Below are 20463 nucleotides of genomic sequence, written 5' to 3'. Positions count from 1 at the left end.
TCTGAGCCTATCAAGGGCTAATGTCAATGGTAGATACGTTACTAGTTAGTTTAAAGGAAAATCAATCAATTTTCAAATAATGTTTTTGTTTGTTTATTTGTTTGCCAAATAACCCTGTGTATGCGTCCACCCCCAGAAAAAAGGTCAGTCTCAGGATTTTTTGTTTTGTTTTTGTTTTTTTGCTTTAACCCCTGAATATATCACAAATAGTATTAATTTACTTGAGAAACTAATGTAATTAAAATACTAAGATTTGTTTTCATAGATGGTATATGGAATCTAACTGTATTTAGATGCGCTAGTAAATATAGGTGCAATGGATCACAAATCTCCTGATTCAAATGATATTACAGGTTTTGAATCATGATCAGATCATTTTTTGGAAAAAAAGAAGAAACGTAACGTAAGAGCTTCTTCAAACACTAATTCAATTAATGTAATCTATCAATTAATTAAAGATAAGTGAACAGTCAGTAATAAAATAAATATATTACAAACAGTTTAAAAAAGAACAAAGTTACAAATAAAATAAGGTCTGACATTAGTTTTCAGGTACAGAAGTGTGATAATTAAGTGTAAAATAATAATGTTCACGGTATAAATTAAATATAGATTAATCTTTGTTCAAGTTGTGTTTTGTTGTTTGAATAACATTAATTACAACAGCAGGTATTTACAGGCTTTAGGACTTAATGTATAGTTCCAACATACTGTTACATGTGCGATTTCTTTCCCCACTGTTTACGTTCACTTAAGATGTAACCATCTGTGTTAATGAGAATGCTTGCCAAGACTTTTGTGTTAGTGTCTGTTGAAGCGTAAGGAGATGCAAAGAGAACTGAACTCTGTGTTTGCGTACTTTCTGAAATGCATCTCTGTGTGTGCACTGCTGAGTGTGCAAGTACCGAAAAGACTTCTTTCACTTCTTGTTGCTCTTCAATTGTTTAAAACACATATAAAATATATGTACCACTTTACGATGGCTTAACATTGCAACTACTTTGCGAATGACACATTTGAAACAGGGTCTACTTTTATAGTCATTATAACAAAAAACAGGGTGTGCTCTCTGCTATCTCGGTCTCGGTCAACTTTCTTCCCTCATCTCTCTGGCTCCACCTTGGTCTGTCACTGACCATCTGTCACCTCGGGACTCCACTCCTCTTTCTGTGCCTCATCCCTCCTTCTCCATCAGGCTCCTTCTGCCTTCGGCTCCACCTTGGTGCTCTGTCCCTTCGGCTCCACCGCGGCCTTATAGTTACACACCTCTGCTTCGATTGCCTGAGCCATCTGTTCCACCATGGCCCTCCGGATCATCCTCATCACCCTGGCTCATCAGCTCTTCATCTCCGCCCCGGGCTCCTCCTCCATCTGCTCCGCCACCGTCGGTCATCTCCCTGGAATCGTCAGCCCTTCCACCACTATGGCTCCTCTCTCCGTTGACCCCACCGTTGGTCGACTTTACAGCTGTGGCCTGGGTTCCACCTGGCTCCGCCTGCTTCAAGTCCCTCCTGTGTCCTCCCTTGTTCGTCTCCACCTTGGACTCTGTCTGCCACCCTCCTTCCATGTTCTGGTCCATCCCTCCCTCTGTTGTTCCTGCGGTGCAATGACGTGCCTTGAAGGAGGGGGGTGAAATGTCACACCCCTGGACCTGTTTTGTTGCGTTTTCTCTCCCCATGTGCTCTCTGTGACCTTGTTTTTCTCTCATGTTTGATTGTGTCATTTGGTTCAGGTGTGTCTTGTTAATTACCCTCATTTACGTTAGTACTTACAGTGTGTCTGTTCCGTGATTCCTTTGTCCAGTGTTGTTCTCCTGCCTGTCCTGTGTTACCCCTGGAATATTAACAACTGTTATTTGAATCTCCTAAGTCTCAGCATTCCTTGCCTCTGACACAGTGTTATCGTTACATATATTGTTTTCTGTGAATGTGCAGGATGATTTTCACATCATTTTGTAGCAAAAAGTCCATGCCATCCAGTTCTCAAAAGTCATGTGAATAAATGCCCTGTATGAGATTTAAGGCCTTATTTCAGTGACTTAACATTTTAGTTTTTCACTAACCATGCATAAACATTTTCTCAAAAACACAAACATGTACATTCATGCCACTCACATATTGTTGTTGCACAGTTTGTGCTGCATATATATATAGTGTAATCAGACTTTAGACATTAATGCTGCTGGATTTTATGCTGTAGTTTAAAAGGATTGGTAATGCAAAATTGAAATGTATTAATGACACAACATACTTAAAATAAGTAAAACGGGTCACTTCAAGATAATTATGTCACGTTTAAAGGCAAGGGTGAAGTATCCAACTAAAAATATAATGGTGTCTTCAAAAGAGCCTTTCAATAAAACATTAACATTAATTGTCATATAATGAATTATTTAATAATCTCATCAACACTGCCTCAGTGTTATTCTTCACACTCTGTAAACTCTATAAACACTGAGCAGTGCTAATTTCACACCAGTAATTTTGCTGTTTTTTTTTTTTTTTTTTTTTTTTAACATGTGAAAAAATCTTTCCGTTAAGCAAGATAAAATACTTATAACTTGTTGCATCTATTAAAGCAGTGTTGCTTCTTGTGTGTGAAAAATGCTAAACAAAAGCCAGAAAACAGAACAGCAAAGAGAAAAATTACCTGTAAGAATAGATTGTCATGTATAAATCCCCCCCCTCCCTCTTTTACTACAGAAATTTTGAGGCTTCAAAAATTCTTGGTAACTCACAAAACCAACATGAAGAAGAAAGCAGAACTTATTTTTGAGTGCAAGAAAGAAAATGAAGCACATCTAAAGGCTGTTTACACAGAACTATTTATCACTAAGGGAGATATGAAAGATGTCAACCACGAACATGAGTTTCAACAGATTGATGATGCTCTAAAGACCCAGAAATCAAAGAACAGACCAATCAACTGCAATGATATATTTACATTGTTAAGGAAACAAAATGAGAGAAAGATTGTGGTGACTAAGGGGATTGCTGGCATTGGAAAAACTGTCTCTGTTCATAAGTTCATCCTAGACTGGGCAGAAGAAAAAGCCAATCAGGATATAGACTGTGTGTTCCTGCTTCCCTTCCGAGAGGTTAACAGCATTAAAGACAGAGAGGTCAACCTTCATGAGTTCCTACAGTTATTTTATAATGAATTGAAGGACCTGGAGAAATCAAAGTTATATATGAAATATAAACTTGCGTTTATATTTGATGGACTTGATGAGAGTCGACTGCCTTTGGATTTTGAAAGCAGAACATTGAACACTGTTGAGGAAAGATCATCTGTAGATGTGTTGTTTATAAATCTGGTCAAAGGGAATCTGCTTCCATCAGCTCTTGTCTGGGTGACATCACGACCAGCAGCAGCCAATCAGATCCCTACTCGGTATGTGGGTTTGTTCACAGAGGTGCAAGGATTCACTGACCAACAGAAGGAGGAGTATTTCAAAAAAAGAATCACAGATGAGACTCAGGTCTCTAGAATCATCTCACACATTAAGACGTCTCGTAGTCTCTATATCATGTGTCACATTCCTGTGTTCTGCTGGATCACGGCCACAGTACTTCAGAATGTTCTCATCAAAAACAATACAAAGAACATCAGCACAACACTCACTGAAATGTACATTCACTTCCTACTGATACAGATGAATATGAAGAACCAAAAGTACGATAAACAAGAAGAAAGAGAACGGACAAAACATTTACATTTAAATAGAGAAATCATTTTGAAGTTAGCCAAGCTAGCATTCGAACATCTGAAAAAGGAAAACACATTGTTCTATGAGGAACATCTTAAAGCATGTGGTATTAATAGAAGTAAAGACACTGAGTTCACAGGAATGATCGCTGAGATCTTTATGATGGAAGACGGACTTCATGAGACAAAGGTCTTTTGCTTTGTGCATCTGAGTGTTCAAGAGTTCTTTGCTGCACTGCATGTTTTCATCTGCTACCTGAAGAAGAACTTGCAGGAGCTTCAGTTTTTCTTTGAGATGCCAAAACAAAATGTGACATTGCAGGAGCTACTACAGAAGGCTGTAAATAAAGCCATTAAGAGTAAGAAAGGGCATCTGGACCTGTTTCTGCGGTTTCTGATGGGCATTTCACTGGAATCCAGTCAAAACCTGCTCCAAGGCCTGATCACACACACTGAAGACACCACAGAGAGCATCACAAAAACTGTTAAATACATTAAACAGGCAAAAGACAGATATGATGTTGCAGATGAAGCTTCAGTCAACCTATTCTACTGCTTACTTGAGCTGAAGGATCATTCATTATATGAGGAAATCCAGAGTTACCTTAGTTCAAATGAACATCCAGGAAGAAAACTCTCATCTTCAATGTGCACACTGCTGACCTGTGTACTGCTGATGTCAGAGAAGGTGCTGGATGAGTTCAACCCAAAGAGGTTCACGTCACCTTCATACTACAAGAGACTCATCCCAGCTGTGAGATGCTGCAGAAAAGCACAGTGAGTAACTTTACTTACTGCTGTTCAAACAAACATTTTAAACAATTAAATTTCAAATATTTGTGAAATGTTTTTCTAGCCCAATTATTAAGGGTACAATGAGTTAAAGCAGTGAACATTAGAATATAATTTGTCTAAACATTCTTTTGCCAGATTTGACAGCTGTGGTTTTGATGAAACATCCTGTGAAACTCTTTAAATAGTTTACAATAGAGTTTATATTAAGCCTATCCCCAAAGCTAAACATAACCGCTTAAAAATAATTACATAATGCTGTCAGTAATAAATATGTGCAAATACTCAGTAGATCTTGTTGATCTAGGGTTGGGGTTAGGGGACAATATACAGTTTGTACAGTATAAAAATCATTATTTCTATAGAAAGTCAATATAAAACATAACTCCAATGTGTGTGTGTGTGTGTGTGCACCTATGCTTATAGGGGTCATTGGAAGCTAAGTTCACTTTTTCATGTTGTTTGAGCATTAATGTGTGTTGGCAGTGTATGTACAAATCTACCCTATAATGATAAAAATCCATGCAGTGGTTTTTAATTAATCTGTAAAAATAATATCCCCTTTTTCAAATCGAGCCGTTCGGTGTGTGATGCCACACCGACAGAGGCCGCTCCCACGATAGTTGATTGACATGAGCTCTTACCTCAGACCAGCTGTCACAGTCCAGTAACTTTCCATGTTTTGATGCTGAAGCAGGGATGTAAGTTACAGACAAGAATATCTCTGATTGAGCGATTGAGGTGTTGTGTTGCTGGATGTAATAATGAACATATTGGTCGTCATTTACTCCTGACATCTGAGCCACTGCAGATGCAGTGGATTACATTTGTTTGTGAAGGGAATGCACCTCCCGATCTACATATATCCGTCTATGTTTGCGCGAATCATTTATGATCCAGCTTCACTTACAGCAGAGGTGTGTATAAGCATTTTTTTTAATGAATCTTTGCGATCGCCTTTCCTTATAACATGGTAGTTAGGAGATGTAGTGGCTAAATGTGGCTAAAGTAAACAAGATCGTTATTCCACAGAGAGAAGAGAGGGGTGGGGTGAGCAGAGCTTATTTGCATTTACAGAAACAACCACTTAGAATGCAATGTTTTTTGCAGAGCTCATTTTGATAAGGTAAAAAGTGTGTTGTTTTACAAAACGCTTGAGGATTTTTAATCAAAGTATATTAGAGACTTTTCATTAAGACCCTAAAGAATCATATCAACTTGTGGAAAATGGGCATCAGATGACCCCTTTAATGTATTTTAAGGTACACTGAATATAAATGCAAGTAATGCAATAAAGGTTAATTTTAAAGCACTTACCTTTTGAGCAGTATAGTCCCACATATGAGATGTCACATTAATGCCAGATTCTGTGCTTTCATGCTTTGGCACTGAGCCAGAGACAGACATGCTCAGCAATTGTCATATAATCACAATTATGCAGTGTTTTCAACCATATAATATTTATTTTGGGTTTTAGACATTTAAATACACACAAGTACTAGTAAATCAATACATGTAAAGTTTGTAAAATACACACTGTAAGGGAAACAGGTCAATTTAGCTCAAAGGGAATTAATTAAGAATCAATAGGGAGTTTCAACAGAGTCGCTGTTATACAGCTGATCACTGAGTCTGGCCGCAATTCATTGAACAAGCCGTATAACATCAACTCTTCAATGGATGTTAATATCCAAAATATAGTGAAAGCAGTATTTATTAGCACAGTAACAAGATTTAGCAGTTTAAGACATTAACTTGTAAGCACAATGATACTTCTCTTTTCAACATAAATACGACTTTATTGGACATAATAAATGTTCTAAGACATACAAAATATTTTAATACATAAACACATTTACACGGTGCAGAAAGAGAGAAAGTCAGGAAAGAATGAGTTTAGAAGAGTGAAAATATGAAATCCTAAGTTTACAGGAATATATGCAATTGCTTTGCTCTGAACAACCATCAATCATCTAATTCACCCTTGCATGAAGTTGCTATGAAACTTTATATTAAATGCACCAGTTCAGTTAGAATCTGGAGGTTGTCCTTGCATTGTCATTGTCTAATGGCCCATCAATGAGACTGTGACTGTCAGGTAGAAACAATGTGAGAGGATTCAAAGAAAGGAGTTTTAGATTAGCTGTATTTTATTTAGAACACAGTATCATCAAAACACACATAATGAAGGTCAAAGACTTTCATTAAGCACACTGATCTAACCACAGAGATGTGAACAGACATAATTCCTCAAACTGTTTTCTGAATTCTGCCCAAAGAGTAAAACACGTAAATCATACCAGATTAAGTGCTTGGAAAACTCATCATCAGTAGTCAAGGAATTTGTTTTACCATAGAATATCAGTGTAGTTGAAGATCTGATGTTCTTACAGCGATCTCTGTGGAAAAGTTTGCAGTTGTGCAGGTATCAGATCACAAACAACTAAAACAAAAAAAACAAAAAAAAAACATCTGTGAGCATATTAATATCAGGAGCAATTTAAAGCATCCTTGCTAAATAAAAGGATTAGTTTTTTTTTTATTTCTTTCCCCAAAAAAATATTTGTATACGTATCTGGTCACTAAAATAAATAAATATATGAATGAATCAGTGAGCATGTTGATAGACCAGAAGCAACTATATTGTTACATTAGCTATCATATGTGTAATGACTGATCAGAAGCCTGAGGATCCATTTGCAGCCTTTATTAAGAGAAAACGTGGTCAGACAGGCGGGGGTCAGAAAACAGCGACAGGGACAGCAGAGAATAAACAAAGAATGGTCACAGGCAGGCGAAGTGTCGTGGCTGGCGGCTGGCAGAGCAGTACCAGAGTCCAAAGCAATACAGTCCAAAGGGCAGGCAGCAGAGAATCAAAAAACGAGAAAACAATCCTAGGTCAAACACAGATAATCCAATAACAGAGAAAACGCTCAGAAATGCAGCCGGGGCAATACAAGACTTCGCAAAGTGAAAGAGTCCGGAAGCAGTATAAATAGGGGAGGAGATGAGGAACACCTGGAAGGGCAATCAGACCCAGGTACGGGGAACATGGGAAATGGAGTCCAAAAACAGTCAATATTCGGGAGAGGGTGCCCTCCGGTGGTGATCGGAGGGAGCCACAGAAGCCTGACTCATGACAATATGTACACATGCTTTGTATTTTTATTATTCAAAAGCAACATCTAAGAAACTAAATTATTATTAAGCACATTATAAACACATTTAAGCAGATATTTGCAGACAGAGTATTCAACAGTAAAGATTGGTCTAAGCATTCTTAGACTTTATATTGTCTAAACCAGGGGTGCTCAATCCTGCTCCTGGAGATCTACCTTCCTGCAGAGTTTAGTTCAAACCCTGACCAAACACACCTGTCTGTAATTATCGAGTGCTCCTTCAGATCCTAATTAGTTGGTTCAGGTGTGTTCGATCAGGGTTGGAGCTGAACTCTGCAGGAAGGTAGATCTCCAGGAGAAGGATTGAGCACCCCTGGTCTAAACATTAGCCCTGCTTTTATGTGGTGTTGTTTGTGAAACATTTCAGACGCCTTACAGATGTATTGAAAGGTTGCCTATCATATTTCAAAATGTTGCACTCGATTTCTCACATTTTAGTCAGGAATTCAACTTCAAGTCAGTCCAACTAGTAAATGCGTTCAAGTTTATGTCTCAACAACACATTTTCTAATGCCAATAAGATACGTTACTTACATAGCTTGCTGTAGCTGTGCTTGTGTTCTGTTGTGAGATAAACAAGCTTAGTCCGTTCCTCTCAGTGCGTCGTCGTCTTGGGTAAATAAAAGGAGGCTTATTCCTCTAAGCGCCTTCTTCCAAAAACTAAAGTATCCAACATAAACACGTTGCTGCTTTGTTTATGAGTTGATGTCGGCAGTCACATGTTCGCGTCTCTTACGTGGATGTTTGTAATACCAATAGCGCAAACAGCGCGTGGGCATGATCTAATTAGAGGCAATGAGCTCAGAGGGGAAAAACAGGACATTGTGTTGGTTTCATATGGATTACTTTAACACTGAGGATTTGTTTTCATTTAAAAGTAAACATTTTAAGCTTTCTATGGATATATTTCCACGGGTTCATCCCCGGGCAAATGCTGCGGTGCTGCCCTGCTGCTTCAGCCTCTTCCATGGACACGAGTGGCATGGCACAGTGCGACTCGACAAAAGACAATGCAGAACCCATTAAATATACTATCTGCAGTGGATGCTTACAGTAAAGTAATGCCCCAGTATATTTCTGACTTACAGATGTACAAATGTACTTCAAGCACTCCCACTGTGTCTGACATGAAGGACAAACGCATTTTCCAATCATTACAAGCGATGCAACACATCCAGTGTAGTCCGTCCCAAGTTGTTGTGGCGTTGTAGACACAGTGTAGGGCAAATCATGTTGATCCAAATATAATAAATTAGGAAAATAAAACAACCTCAATTAGAACGCTGCCAAAGAGGCCATTACAGCAAATACAGTAGTATACAGCAATTTTAAAAAATACAGTAAGTCTCTGTATGTGGGGTCTGACGTCACAGAAAATTCCGATAATGCAATGGTTATTACGGTTATTTACTGCAAAGTGACTTTGCAGTATTATACTGGGTGATATAAAGTTAATAACTGTAGAAATTACAGAAATGTCTAACAGTGTGGGCTGTTGGACACATCCCAAATGGTGTCTTGGCCAATTAGACATTGTCTTAGCTTGGGATGTTTCTATGTTTTTCCTCCCAATACATAAATCATCATGTTATCTTATCAGTCAGGTGTTCCAAATTTTTCTGCTTTTGCAGAGTATAATTTAGACATGATTTCTATAACAGGAATATAATATATTTTACCAGGGACATGCACAGACATTTTGAGGGGCAGGGGCTCAAGTGGAAATAAGGGCATTTCTCATATTTATTTAAATTTTTTTCTAAACTAAACGTCCCTCACACTCACCCAATTGTTTGACATTATTTCATTTTTTAACATATGTCTACAAAATAATCAGATCTCAGAGATCATGATCTTCATTAGCAATAAAGTAACAATAAAGTATTCAGCTATCATTTATCCATTAAAGGGATAGTTCGCCCATTTAAGACATGAAGTTGTATGCAACCCTTACCAGCACTATAGTGTATACACGCTGACCCACTCTGTGATCACCTCCCTGGTCAGAGTTCTGGCCGCTGGAAGTTTTTCAAGAAAGTAGTCCCGGTTAGTTTCCGGGGCCTCAAAACTGTGCGTTTTTACGTGAAAAAATTATATGCGTTTCAAAGCTTGATTAATTTACATAACAAAAAACACTCCAGACAAAATTCATACCTCAGTTTTAATCGGCACTATTTTCTTTCCATTTCCATCAATCCGCGCTGCTGTCAACTTCAACAGTGCGTACGTTCCGATCAGCTGTTCCATAGTGTTTACACACTCGAATGACAACGACGTAAAAAGTAGAAAATTAACAATGGTGCGAACTTGTAAATTCCCAGGTTGTGACCACAAGAATGTGCCGGGATCACCGTTCAGATTCCATCGTTTTCCTGTTTCGGATATAGCTATGAGACAGCTTTGGCTGGTTGCCATCGGCTATTCTGCGGCAGCTAAAATATCCAGTATCAAGGATTTTCGTGTGTGCAGTGCTCACTTCAGCGAAGATGATTACATCCCCAACCAAGGAGGAAAAGCAAAAAACGGATGTTAAAGAGTTCTGCTGTACCAGTACCATGGGTAAGCTCTATTTACTAACTTTATGTCGCATACGTCAGGTTTATTTTGAAGCTAACGTCAGTTTTTAGGCTACACTGAGAATATGCTAACCGGGGCAATGATAGCATCGACAACAATCGACTGTCTATGTGGTGAGAAAATCGGCAAATGTCTTTACTAATGAATTGAGTTGAATCTATATAACACAACAAAATATGATGCTTCGCTATTGCTGTTATTGTCTGTAACTATGCGGAACCTGTGTCGGTATCATCGTGTTTATAAGTGAAAATCTTTAAAATCCGTTTTTTTGCTTTTTACGTTGGGGATGTAATCGTCTTCGCTGAAGTGAGCACTGCACACACGAAAATCCTTGATACTGGATATTTTAGCTGCCGCAGAATAGCCGATGGCAACCAGCCAAAGCTGTCTCATAGCTATATCCGAAACAGGAAAACGATGGAATCTGAACGGTGATCCCGGCACATTCTTGTGGTCACAACCTGGGAATTTACAAGTTCGCACCATTGTTAATTTTCTACTTTTTACGTCGTTGTCATTCGAGTGTGTAAACACTATGGAACAGCTGATCGGAACGTACGCACTGTTGAAGTTGACAGCAGCGCGGATTGATGGAAATGGAAAGAAAATAGTGCCGATTAAAACTGAGGTATGAATTTTGTCTGGAGTGTTTTTTGTGATGTAAATTAATCAAGCTTTGAAACGCATATAATTTTTTCACGTAAAAACGCACAGTTTTGAGGCCCCGGAAACTAACCGGGACTACTTTCTTGAAAAACTTCCAGCGGCCAGAACTCTGACCAGGGAGGTGATCACAGAGTGGGTCAGCGTGTGTACACTATAGTGCTGGTAAGGATTGCATACAACTTCATGTCTTAAATGGGCGAACTATCCCTTTAAGTTAGCCTGTATGCCAGTACTATACAGAACTGGAAAGGAAGGGAAATCCTCACTTCGGTGGCTCTCTGCCTGTCTTTGATGTGCCAGAAACAGACACACACACACACACACACACACACACACACACATACATATAAAATGCAAGCATGTATATCTATCTACCTATCTATGTACTACTTATCTATCTATCTATCTATCTATCTATATATATATATATGTATATATATATATATATATATATATGTCTGTGCACATGCTTGCATTTGACAAAAAACTGAATGATAGAAACGTTTCAGTAAAGCAATTTCAAGCTCAGGTATACAAAACACAAATGTGTAAACCCTTATCCTGTTCACTAGTTATTAAAAGGACATACACAATAAGTGATTAGAACATGATGGACAAATGTGTGGGTTACATTCATGATATAGAGTTATACAGTGGACTGATATTTGTTCATAAATCCTTTTGATATCATTAATTTTGGTGCATCTACATATGTGAAAGACAGTCTTTGTGTCATTCTGTGAATGTGAGGACATGCTTTATGCGGAAAAAAAGGTCAAAAGATCAAGAAGGAGCCTGGTCTTCATCCTGTGATAGTCATGACATGCTGTATCTTGCCCCAAACTTGACAGTCTACTTACTGATTTAGGATTATCAATAAGTGTTCTTTTGTGTTAATGCTGTAAGTTGTTCTAAACTGCTAGTTAGTTAGACTTGCATCAGACTTGTGGAGCTAGGATCTGATTTACAATCATCCATGTTGTTTTGGGCCTTTTCGTGGAATTCAGCGAATTCAACAATGTTCTGCTAGAATCTTAAATTGTCTGATTTGCTCTGATACGCTACGACACTGATGTCTATGATAGCATCAATAACAATCCATTCAAATATAATTTGCAGATGTGTTTTATTCATTGCAGATTAACATATACTTGTAACCTGAAGTTTGCGGGTTTGATTCTCAGTACCGGCAGGAAATGTATGTGGGGGAGTGAATGAACAGTGCTCTCTTCTACCCTTAATACCCACAACTGAGGTGCCCTTGAGCAAGGCACTGAACCTTAACTGATAACTGATAAATTAACATTAATATGGGTGTTTTGTTCTCTTCACAGGCTGTGTGGGTGTAATCTCACTGTTCAGTCCTGTGAAAGTTTGTGTTTAGCTCTACAGTCTTCAAACTCTGTCCTGAAAGAATTGGACCTGAGTAACAATGACCTGCAGGACTCAGGAGTGAAGCTTCTTTCTAATGGACTGAACAGTCCAAACTGCCATCTGGAGATACTGAGGTTTGAGTTTCGAATACTTTTTATTAGTTGTTTTCATTATATTAATTACTAAAAATCACACTGCTAAGATTTATTCTGGATGCAATTATTGTGTTTTTTTTTGTTCAGACTTTCCTTATGTAATATCACTGCTCGGTCTTGTGGGAGCTTGTCATCAATTTTACAATCATCAAACTCGTGTCTGAAAGAGTTGGACCTAAGTAACAATGACCTGCAGAATTCTGGAGTCAAGCTGCTTTCTGATGGACTAGAGAGTCCAAATTGTCAACCGGATATACTAAGGTTTGATTTTCAAGTCCTTTTTTTTTTTTTTTTGCATTGTTAATTACTAAAAAGCACACTGCTAAGATTTATTCTGCATGCAACTGTTGTGTTTTTCTTGTTCAGACTTTTCATGTGTTATCTTACTGCTCAGTCTTGTGAGAGTTTGTCTTCAGTCTTACAATCCTCAAACTCCCTTCTGAGCGAGCTGGACCTGAGTAACAATGACCTGCAAGATTCTGGAATGAAGCTTCTTTCTGTTGGACTAAAGAGTCCAAAATGTCATTTGGAGATACTGAGGTTTGGGTTCAAAATGTATTTATTTATTTATTTTTGGGGTTATTACTAAAAATCACACTGCTAAGATATAATCTGTATGGAGTTACTTTGTTTTCTTGTTCAGAATTTCCATATGTAATCTTACTGCTCAGTCTTGTGAGAGTTTGTCTCCAGTCTTACAATCATCAAATTCCACCCTGAGAAAGCTGGACCTGAACAACAATGACCTAAAGGATTCAGGAGTGAAGCTTGTTTCTGATGGAATGAAGAATCCAAACTGTCAGCTGGAGACACTGAGGTAAATATTTTCTTTTATAAAATAATTAACAACATGTTGCCACAATAAATGGCCACTGAATTTTGTCAACAAATCCTGCATCTGCTCTCAGAAAAGTCAGAACAAGAGACAAAAGCACAATTTGCATGGTGGTATGGGTAGGTTAATGTGTAAGAGATGGATCAACAGTGTAATTATAAATGTCATTACAGAAGTTAATTGTAGACGTAGTTATATGCCAATATTTTATTTAAATATAAGTGTAAAACATGTGAAGATTTTGGTTGCAAAACGCGATAAACGCCATTTTTTGACATTTGGATTTTATTATTGGAAATCACTGTTCAGATGTACCTTAATCTATGTGTGAATTGCTGCCATTAATAAAATTTAAGAATGTAAATTTTAGGCCTACTATAAAATGTATTTTTTCACAAAACGCGATATCCGCCAGACCAGTTTCTTTACAAAGTGCGGGTTCGAAATTAACACCCGCCACGCGCCAAATGCGGGTTAAAAATAATTTTGGCGGGTATTGATAAAAACTTACCAGCCAGTTTGGCCGGTGATGCATGAGCCAATCATGCAAATCATGTCAGAGATGCTGTGGGTCATTTTTCCCTCCGTCCTACATTTCACATGAACACTACACTACGGGTGACGTTTTAGATACCTATTGGCAGCAGCGCGCAGATACTGTACGCTTCGGTTTGCGGGTCCAATCAACGACGACAAGAGTGCGAAAATACAAACAAGAAATAGGAAATATCGGATGAGCAAAGAGGACTGAGCTGGACAGCGAAATAAGCTAAAATCAAAATGCTGCGGTGGTTAGGACAGACGTCAGGATCAAGAAGAGGCAGAAGATGAAAATGCTTAGCATCCCCTGGGAAGAGAGTCAATGCCAGTGAAGTGCTCCGAGTTTGCTCATTGATTTAACGATAATATCAAAACAAAACAAATATTTTTAAAAAGAGGATTCAATAGGCTAACTAAAAAAACGTTTACCATTTAATTGTTTATACTGTAGGCGAGCTGTCAGTCACGTAGGCTACGTTTATAGCGTTTTGCAAAAAAAAAAAAAAAAAAAAAAAAGTTATGTTGTGTATGTTCTGGCCAAAACTAACTCAGAATCTTATTATTATTAATCAATCTTTGTATATACTATTCCATATATTTATGAAGTATTGTTTTTTTAACCAATTTAAGATGTTTGACAATGTTAAGATAAATGTGTTGCATTTTGGCATAGTTTTTGACTTATTTATGAACTATTTATGGACATAAAATTAAATAAAAAATATCCTGGATTTGAAAAATATTGTGTCCCTGGCCTTCACTGAGCGCAAGTAATAGTTTAATGTACAAAAATTGTGAATGAACTTGACTGTTGATGTCTTAAATAATAATGTCAAATAACCAACATTTCTCAAAATGGATATATCTTGTTTTGCAACGAAACTCTTCATGTATATACACAATAAGAACATTATGTCAAATGATTAATTTAAATGAAAGTACATAGTAGTTAAGGTTTTTCACAAAATTCTAAAAAATTCTGAAATATTTTATATTTTTATATATTAAGTTGATATTAGTATTGCAATTTTACTGTAAATGCACATATTTATGTAATACACTTGCTGAGAATTTTTAACTTTTTTAAATATGTACATATCCATTCTGCATTGTTTGCCTAATATGCTGAAAATGACTCTAAAAAATAAAAGTTTATTATTGAACATTACTGATATTACATGTTGTTTGTTACTGAATATTGTTAATATTAACTTACTGTCATGATATCTGAAGGAGGACTCAAAAGCAGAATGAGTTGTGACAGTTTATTAACAGAATGATTGACAGGACAAAAAAGAAGGTGAGGAGGGGAGCAGTGCATGGTCCAAACAAAAGGCGATGACGAGAGACAGGGGCAACAGGCAGAGCAAGAGTGGCTGCTGTTTCCAACCCAGGATGGCAAAGGGCTAGAGAAGGTAGCACAGCTGGAGGCTAGATGTTAGCAATGGTCCCCCCGACAGGAACACAGGGTATAGCCGCTCCACACACATGCTCTCACAGGCACTGCACAAGTCTGGCTGCGTTGCAGATGAGGGAGCAAACCAGGAGTTCGGCCTGCAGGACAAGACAGGACTGGACTGGACTAAAAACGGACAGGAGACAGTATTTAGTGAACAACAAGGCAAGGAATAATCAGTATCACAAACGAGAAGACAAGCTAGCAAACATTGACTATAGCACAGCAAAGTAGAATAATGAACTGGCAAAACAAGAGGGAAAGGGAGAACAATATAAAGGTGCAGAGAACATGAGGAACAGGTGAGAACACTCAGACAAATGAGAGAGGAACACAAGGACCAGGTGACAACACTCGGACAAACGAGAGCTAAACAAGGGGGTGTGGCAACGGGTAAGAAGGAGGCAGGACAAGGGGAGAACATGGCAGACAACAACAAAGACAGAGCCATGTGCTCAGACACAGCACAAACATAGAAACATGAAACAAAGACAACACAGACAAGACTGTCAGGGGAGAACCCTGACACTTACTGTTCAATGTTTGTGTAAACTGTAAAGCCATGCCTTTTTGATTTAATTGGCCATATACATCTTTTGACTTTAAAGATAAAAAAAAAAAAAAAAAAAAAATCACACTTTATTTTAAGGTCCAATTCTCACCAATAACAACAACAAAAAAAAATTAACTATGACTTTTGGCTCAATAAACTCCCAATTTACTGCTTATTATTATTATTATTATTATTTATTAGCTAATATTATTATCAATTAGTAAGGATAAGTGAGGATTGTTAAGTTTTGGGTAGGATTAGGAATGTAGAATATGGTCATGCGAATATGTATTTTAAAGTACTAACAAACAGTATGATACTAATTAGCATGCTAATAAGCAAATAGTTAATAGTGAATAGTGAAAATAAATTTGTCCCTTTACAATTTTTAAAAAACTTTTTTTTAAAACCGCAGCGCAGCCACAGTAGCGTTGCATGACAGATGTAATGCTTTTATTTTGTTCTTCCTATTTATTCAAAATATTCACAAACGTGTTTACTATTATATGTAATATCTGATATTTCGCAAATGTATTTAGTAGCTTAAACACTTATAATGACCGTGTTAGATGATCTGTACTGGGTGATTGGCACCGCCATGTTAGTTAGTCTGAATCCAAGCTGTAGGACTTACAACACATTCATCCTTTCCTCCAGAAAGACTTTAAAGTAAGTCTCCAGTGAACTGGGAGAAGAGTAGAATAAACGTTAGTATCTAAACAATGTGTATGTGATATCAATAAAATATGTCATCAGATTATATTTGTAAGGATCATTATCGCCGCTTCCATAGACATTGGTTTGTACCTTGGTTCATATTTTACAAACTATAAATGTATTATTTTGTTAGTACTTACTGTATGTGTGTATTTAAATGTCTGAAACCTAACATAATTATGCAAACTGAAAGACTGAAAACACTGAATAGTTGTGATATGTCAAATCTTAGTATTAGAATAATGAGGTCAATACAGAAAGGATACAACATATGATATACACAACAAACAAACTAATGTGAGGTGAACTGTTGTTGTATGCTTTTCTAGAATGTCTGGCTGTATGGTGACAGAGAATGGCTGTAATTATGTGTCGTCTGCTCTGAGTTCAAACCCCTCACACCTGAGAGAGCTGGATCTGAGCTACAATCACCCAGGAGATTCAGGTGTCAAGCTGCTTTCTGAAAAACTGGAGGATTCAAACTGCAAACTGGAAAAAGTCAAGTATGTCTAGCAGGAATTATTAGACTTTATTAAAACTCTTCATTGTATATGTAAATGAATATAGAGGTTTCTAGAGGATGCAACAGTATAAAGGATTTAACACCAATCTGAGGAGTAATACCTTAACTAAAATGATTAAAACAAATTAACAACAAAACAGTACTTTATTTCCCTAACTGGCCACAAAACAAGAGCAAACAGTGAAAATACAACAAAAATGGCAGCCAGCTCCATACAGCTTCCATAAAAGGTAGAAACTAACTCTTAGCTTTTGTGACCCAAAGAGAGAAAACCACAGGGAACACAAAAGACAGTACACTAGAGTCAAGTGACCTATATTTCTATAGCGCTTTATACAGTTCAGTTCCATACCAGTCTCGATATTGCACAATGTGATTGAGCTGTAAACAGTGAAAGTAAAAAGTTTAGTCGGCAGAAAAAATAAAACACATCAATTATCTGACAACAATTATTACCCAATATTAATGAAGTAAATTCAGCAAAAACAAAGTTATGACTGCTGTGTATTTACACTTTTCTACTGGTCTGCTATTGACAGAGTGCGTTTATCTGCTCATTCAGAGTTTATTTAACCCATTGCAATTTATTGGAACTGTATGAACTATAGGTTAGGCCTGCTCACCTTAATTATTTTATTTATTTATTTATTGATCTATTTATTTATTTATTGGAAATAAATAAATAAATAAATGTCCTGCTTGCACTTTTAATGGCAGAGAATCATGATTTTCACTTCTTTTAATGTGCCATCAAACCCAGCCAACTAATGCAACGCGTAAGTAAATTTATGTCTACATAGAAGAAAGCCCTCTCTAGGCTCTGCCCCGGTACAGGTTTTGTCGAGCTATTCGTTAGTGTGGTTGTTTAATGAGAAAACTATTAAATGTAGTTACAATAATCGTGTTAGTTATCCGTTGAACTGCAGCAGTGGAGGAATATTATTTTGTGTGAAATTGCAGAAGAACTGACTAGTCATGGTTTGATCTTCGGCTGACCAATCAGCAGAAAGGGGCGTTTTGTTCCGCCCACGTGTTGAAATCAAATATTCAAGCTGTTTATTCATTTTTCAACCCCTGAACGAAAACGAAAAATCAAGCGGAATTCTTGTTTTTCCTTTTTCTGTGAAGTGAAAACCATTTTAGGTGACTACCTCTTGAAGCTCATCAAGAGAATGCCAAGAGTGTGCAAAGCAGTAATCAAAGCAAAAGGTGGCTACTTTGAAGAACCTAGAATATGACATATTTTCAGTTGTTTCACACTTTTTTGTTATGTATATAATTCCACATGTGTTAATTCATAGTTTTGATGCCTTCAGTGTGAATCTACAATTTTCATAGTCATGAAAATAAAGAAAACTCTTTGAATGAGTGAATGAGACGGTGTGTCCAAACTTTTGGTCTGTACTGTATAAATATATATGTCCATATATGCAAAACCTAATAAAAAAAAAATACATACTGTATAAGCAACTAAGGAAACACACAAGCCTATTTGAATGATTTCACTTAATTAACCTATAAGTTTTAATGAAAGTGAATATCTTGGAAATGTATCTGAAATGTAATTCATGAAAATATATAGTAGTAATTAAAATAAATATTGCATTTAAAAATAACACTAGCATTAACATGCCACTCTGGGCTTTCTGTGCCAATTCTAGTGGTCCATCTTACCCCAAGGGTCTAATTAATATACTTATCATTTTTACTCCACAAATCTAACAACAATGACGTTGCCACAAGTCCAACAACAGAAACAAAAACCTCTGATATTCTGTCTGTTGAAAAAATTATATCTTTTAAAAATAACTAGACAAAAACTTTTGTTTACTGACTGAACATGACTGTTTTCTAGTGTGGATCATGGAGGAGAATCCAGGATTACAGCTGGACTAAAAAAATGTATGTCTGCAAACACACACATACACGCACACACACACAGACACACACACTAAACCTAACTATCACAGAAAATGATTTTTTTACTGAATCTCAAAAAACTCTGTTTAGCACGTTTTCAAGCCATTTGGTTAATGGAAATATAGAAAGTGTAACACCCAAGACATTTTACACATTCCTCATAAACAGTGTATTCAAGAACACACAACTTTAGTTATGTTTATGTCTCTGGTTCTCGTGTTCAGATGCTGGTTTTCTCACACTGGATCCAAACACAGCAAACACTAAACTCATTCTGTCTGAGGAGAACAGAAAGGTGACCAATGAGAACAGGAATCAGATGTATCCTGAACATCCAGACAGATTTGATTATTATTGTCAGGTGTTGTGCAGAGAGAGTGTGTCTGGACGCTGTTACTGGGAGATTGAGTGGAGTGGTGAATGCGTTCTCATATCAGTATCATATAAGAGCATCAGCAGGAAAGGACTAGGTGTTGAGTGTTGGTTTGGATCTAATGATAAATCCTGGAGTTTGTTCTGCTCTTCCTCAAGTTACTCAGTCATACACAATGATATACAGACTGAGCTCCCTGTGAAGTCCATCAGCAGCAGAATAGGAGTGTATGTGGATGAGAGTGCAGGAACTCTGTCCTTCTACAGCGTCTCTGACAAAATGAGTCTCATCCACACAGTCCAGACCACATTCACTCAGCCGCTCTTTCTTGGGTTTGCTGTTGATTCTGGATCAGCAGTGAAAATTTGTTGATGAATCAGAATAGACCGATGAGGGATTCTACCCATAATTCCTGCATGATGAATCAGTAACAGTAAGATGTTGAGAACAGTGAAAAGTCTCTTCATGACATTAACCCTTAAATGCATGAATATTTCGCCAATCATTATTACATATTCGTGTCTTTAGCGACCCAGACCTATATATCCAGCATGGATGGATCTCTAACTGCTGCAGTAGTACAAAAGAAAAACTGTCTTGACATTTTAAGAACAATTACAGAAGAATAAAATAAAGTGGCTCTTGTTGTTTTCCTATCTTCTTAAGCACCTCCACAATCATTCCCAAGCTGGTCAAAACCTCTTTTTTTTTTTTTTTTTTTTTTTCAAAGGATCATCTCTGTCTCTTGTTTAGTCACTTCCATCTCTCCAGGTCGGACCTCACAAGGGACTCAAGCACAGCTGTCCTTCTCTCTGCACATGCTTCGTATGTCTCAAAAAATTGTGAGGGTTGTGGCGGCTGCTCGTCCATAGAAGCATGTTAAGTTCTTAGTGAGAAACAATGAGAAACTAATTAACTCTTTATTTTATTTTAATAACTAGATGAAGCAGTATAACGGTACAGTGCATGCAGTACAGAGGACAAGTCCGACGTCTCGCTTACACCTTGTACTCACTTACACATAGTACATACTACTACTGCCACCTATTGGCCAATATGTACAAAAGAACACAACAAAGCACCTGCTGCCTG

At 37.3% G+C, this 20463-nt stretch overlaps 1 protein-coding gene across 1 annotated transcript in view; it reads left to right on the top strand.

The window, feature by feature from the left end:
- LOC127161917 (NACHT, LRR and PYD domains-containing protein 3-like) overlaps positions 1-19988 on the top strand; it is a 29809-nt gene extending 9821 nt beyond the window's left edge. The window contains exons 6-13 of the mRNA XM_051104676.1: positions 2703-4485; positions 12260-12433; positions 12542-12715; positions 12821-12994; positions 13098-13271; positions 16885-17058; positions 18934-18980; positions 19223-19988. Coding sequence (XP_050960633.1) covers positions 2703-4485; positions 12260-12433; positions 12542-12715; positions 12821-12994; positions 13098-13271; positions 16885-17058; positions 18934-18980; positions 19223-19743 — 3221 coding nt within the window. The 3' untranslated portion in view covers positions 19744-19988. The remainder of the gene's footprint in view (positions 1-2702; positions 4486-12259; positions 12434-12541; positions 12716-12820; positions 12995-13097; positions 13272-16884; positions 17059-18933; positions 18981-19222) is intronic.
- The last annotated feature ends 475 nt before the right edge of the window (positions 19989-20463 follow it).

This window comes from Labeo rohita, unplaced genomic scaffold (assembly GCF_022985175.1).
Source record: "Labeo rohita strain BAU-BD-2019 unplaced genomic scaffold, IGBB_LRoh.1.0 scaffold_774, whole genome shotgun sequence".
Lineage (NCBI taxonomy): Eukaryota > Metazoa > Chordata > Actinopteri > Cypriniformes > Cyprinidae > Labeo > Labeo rohita.
The sequence above is the reverse complement of the archived record's forward strand: the minus strand, read 5'-3'. Positions and strand labels throughout refer to the sequence as shown.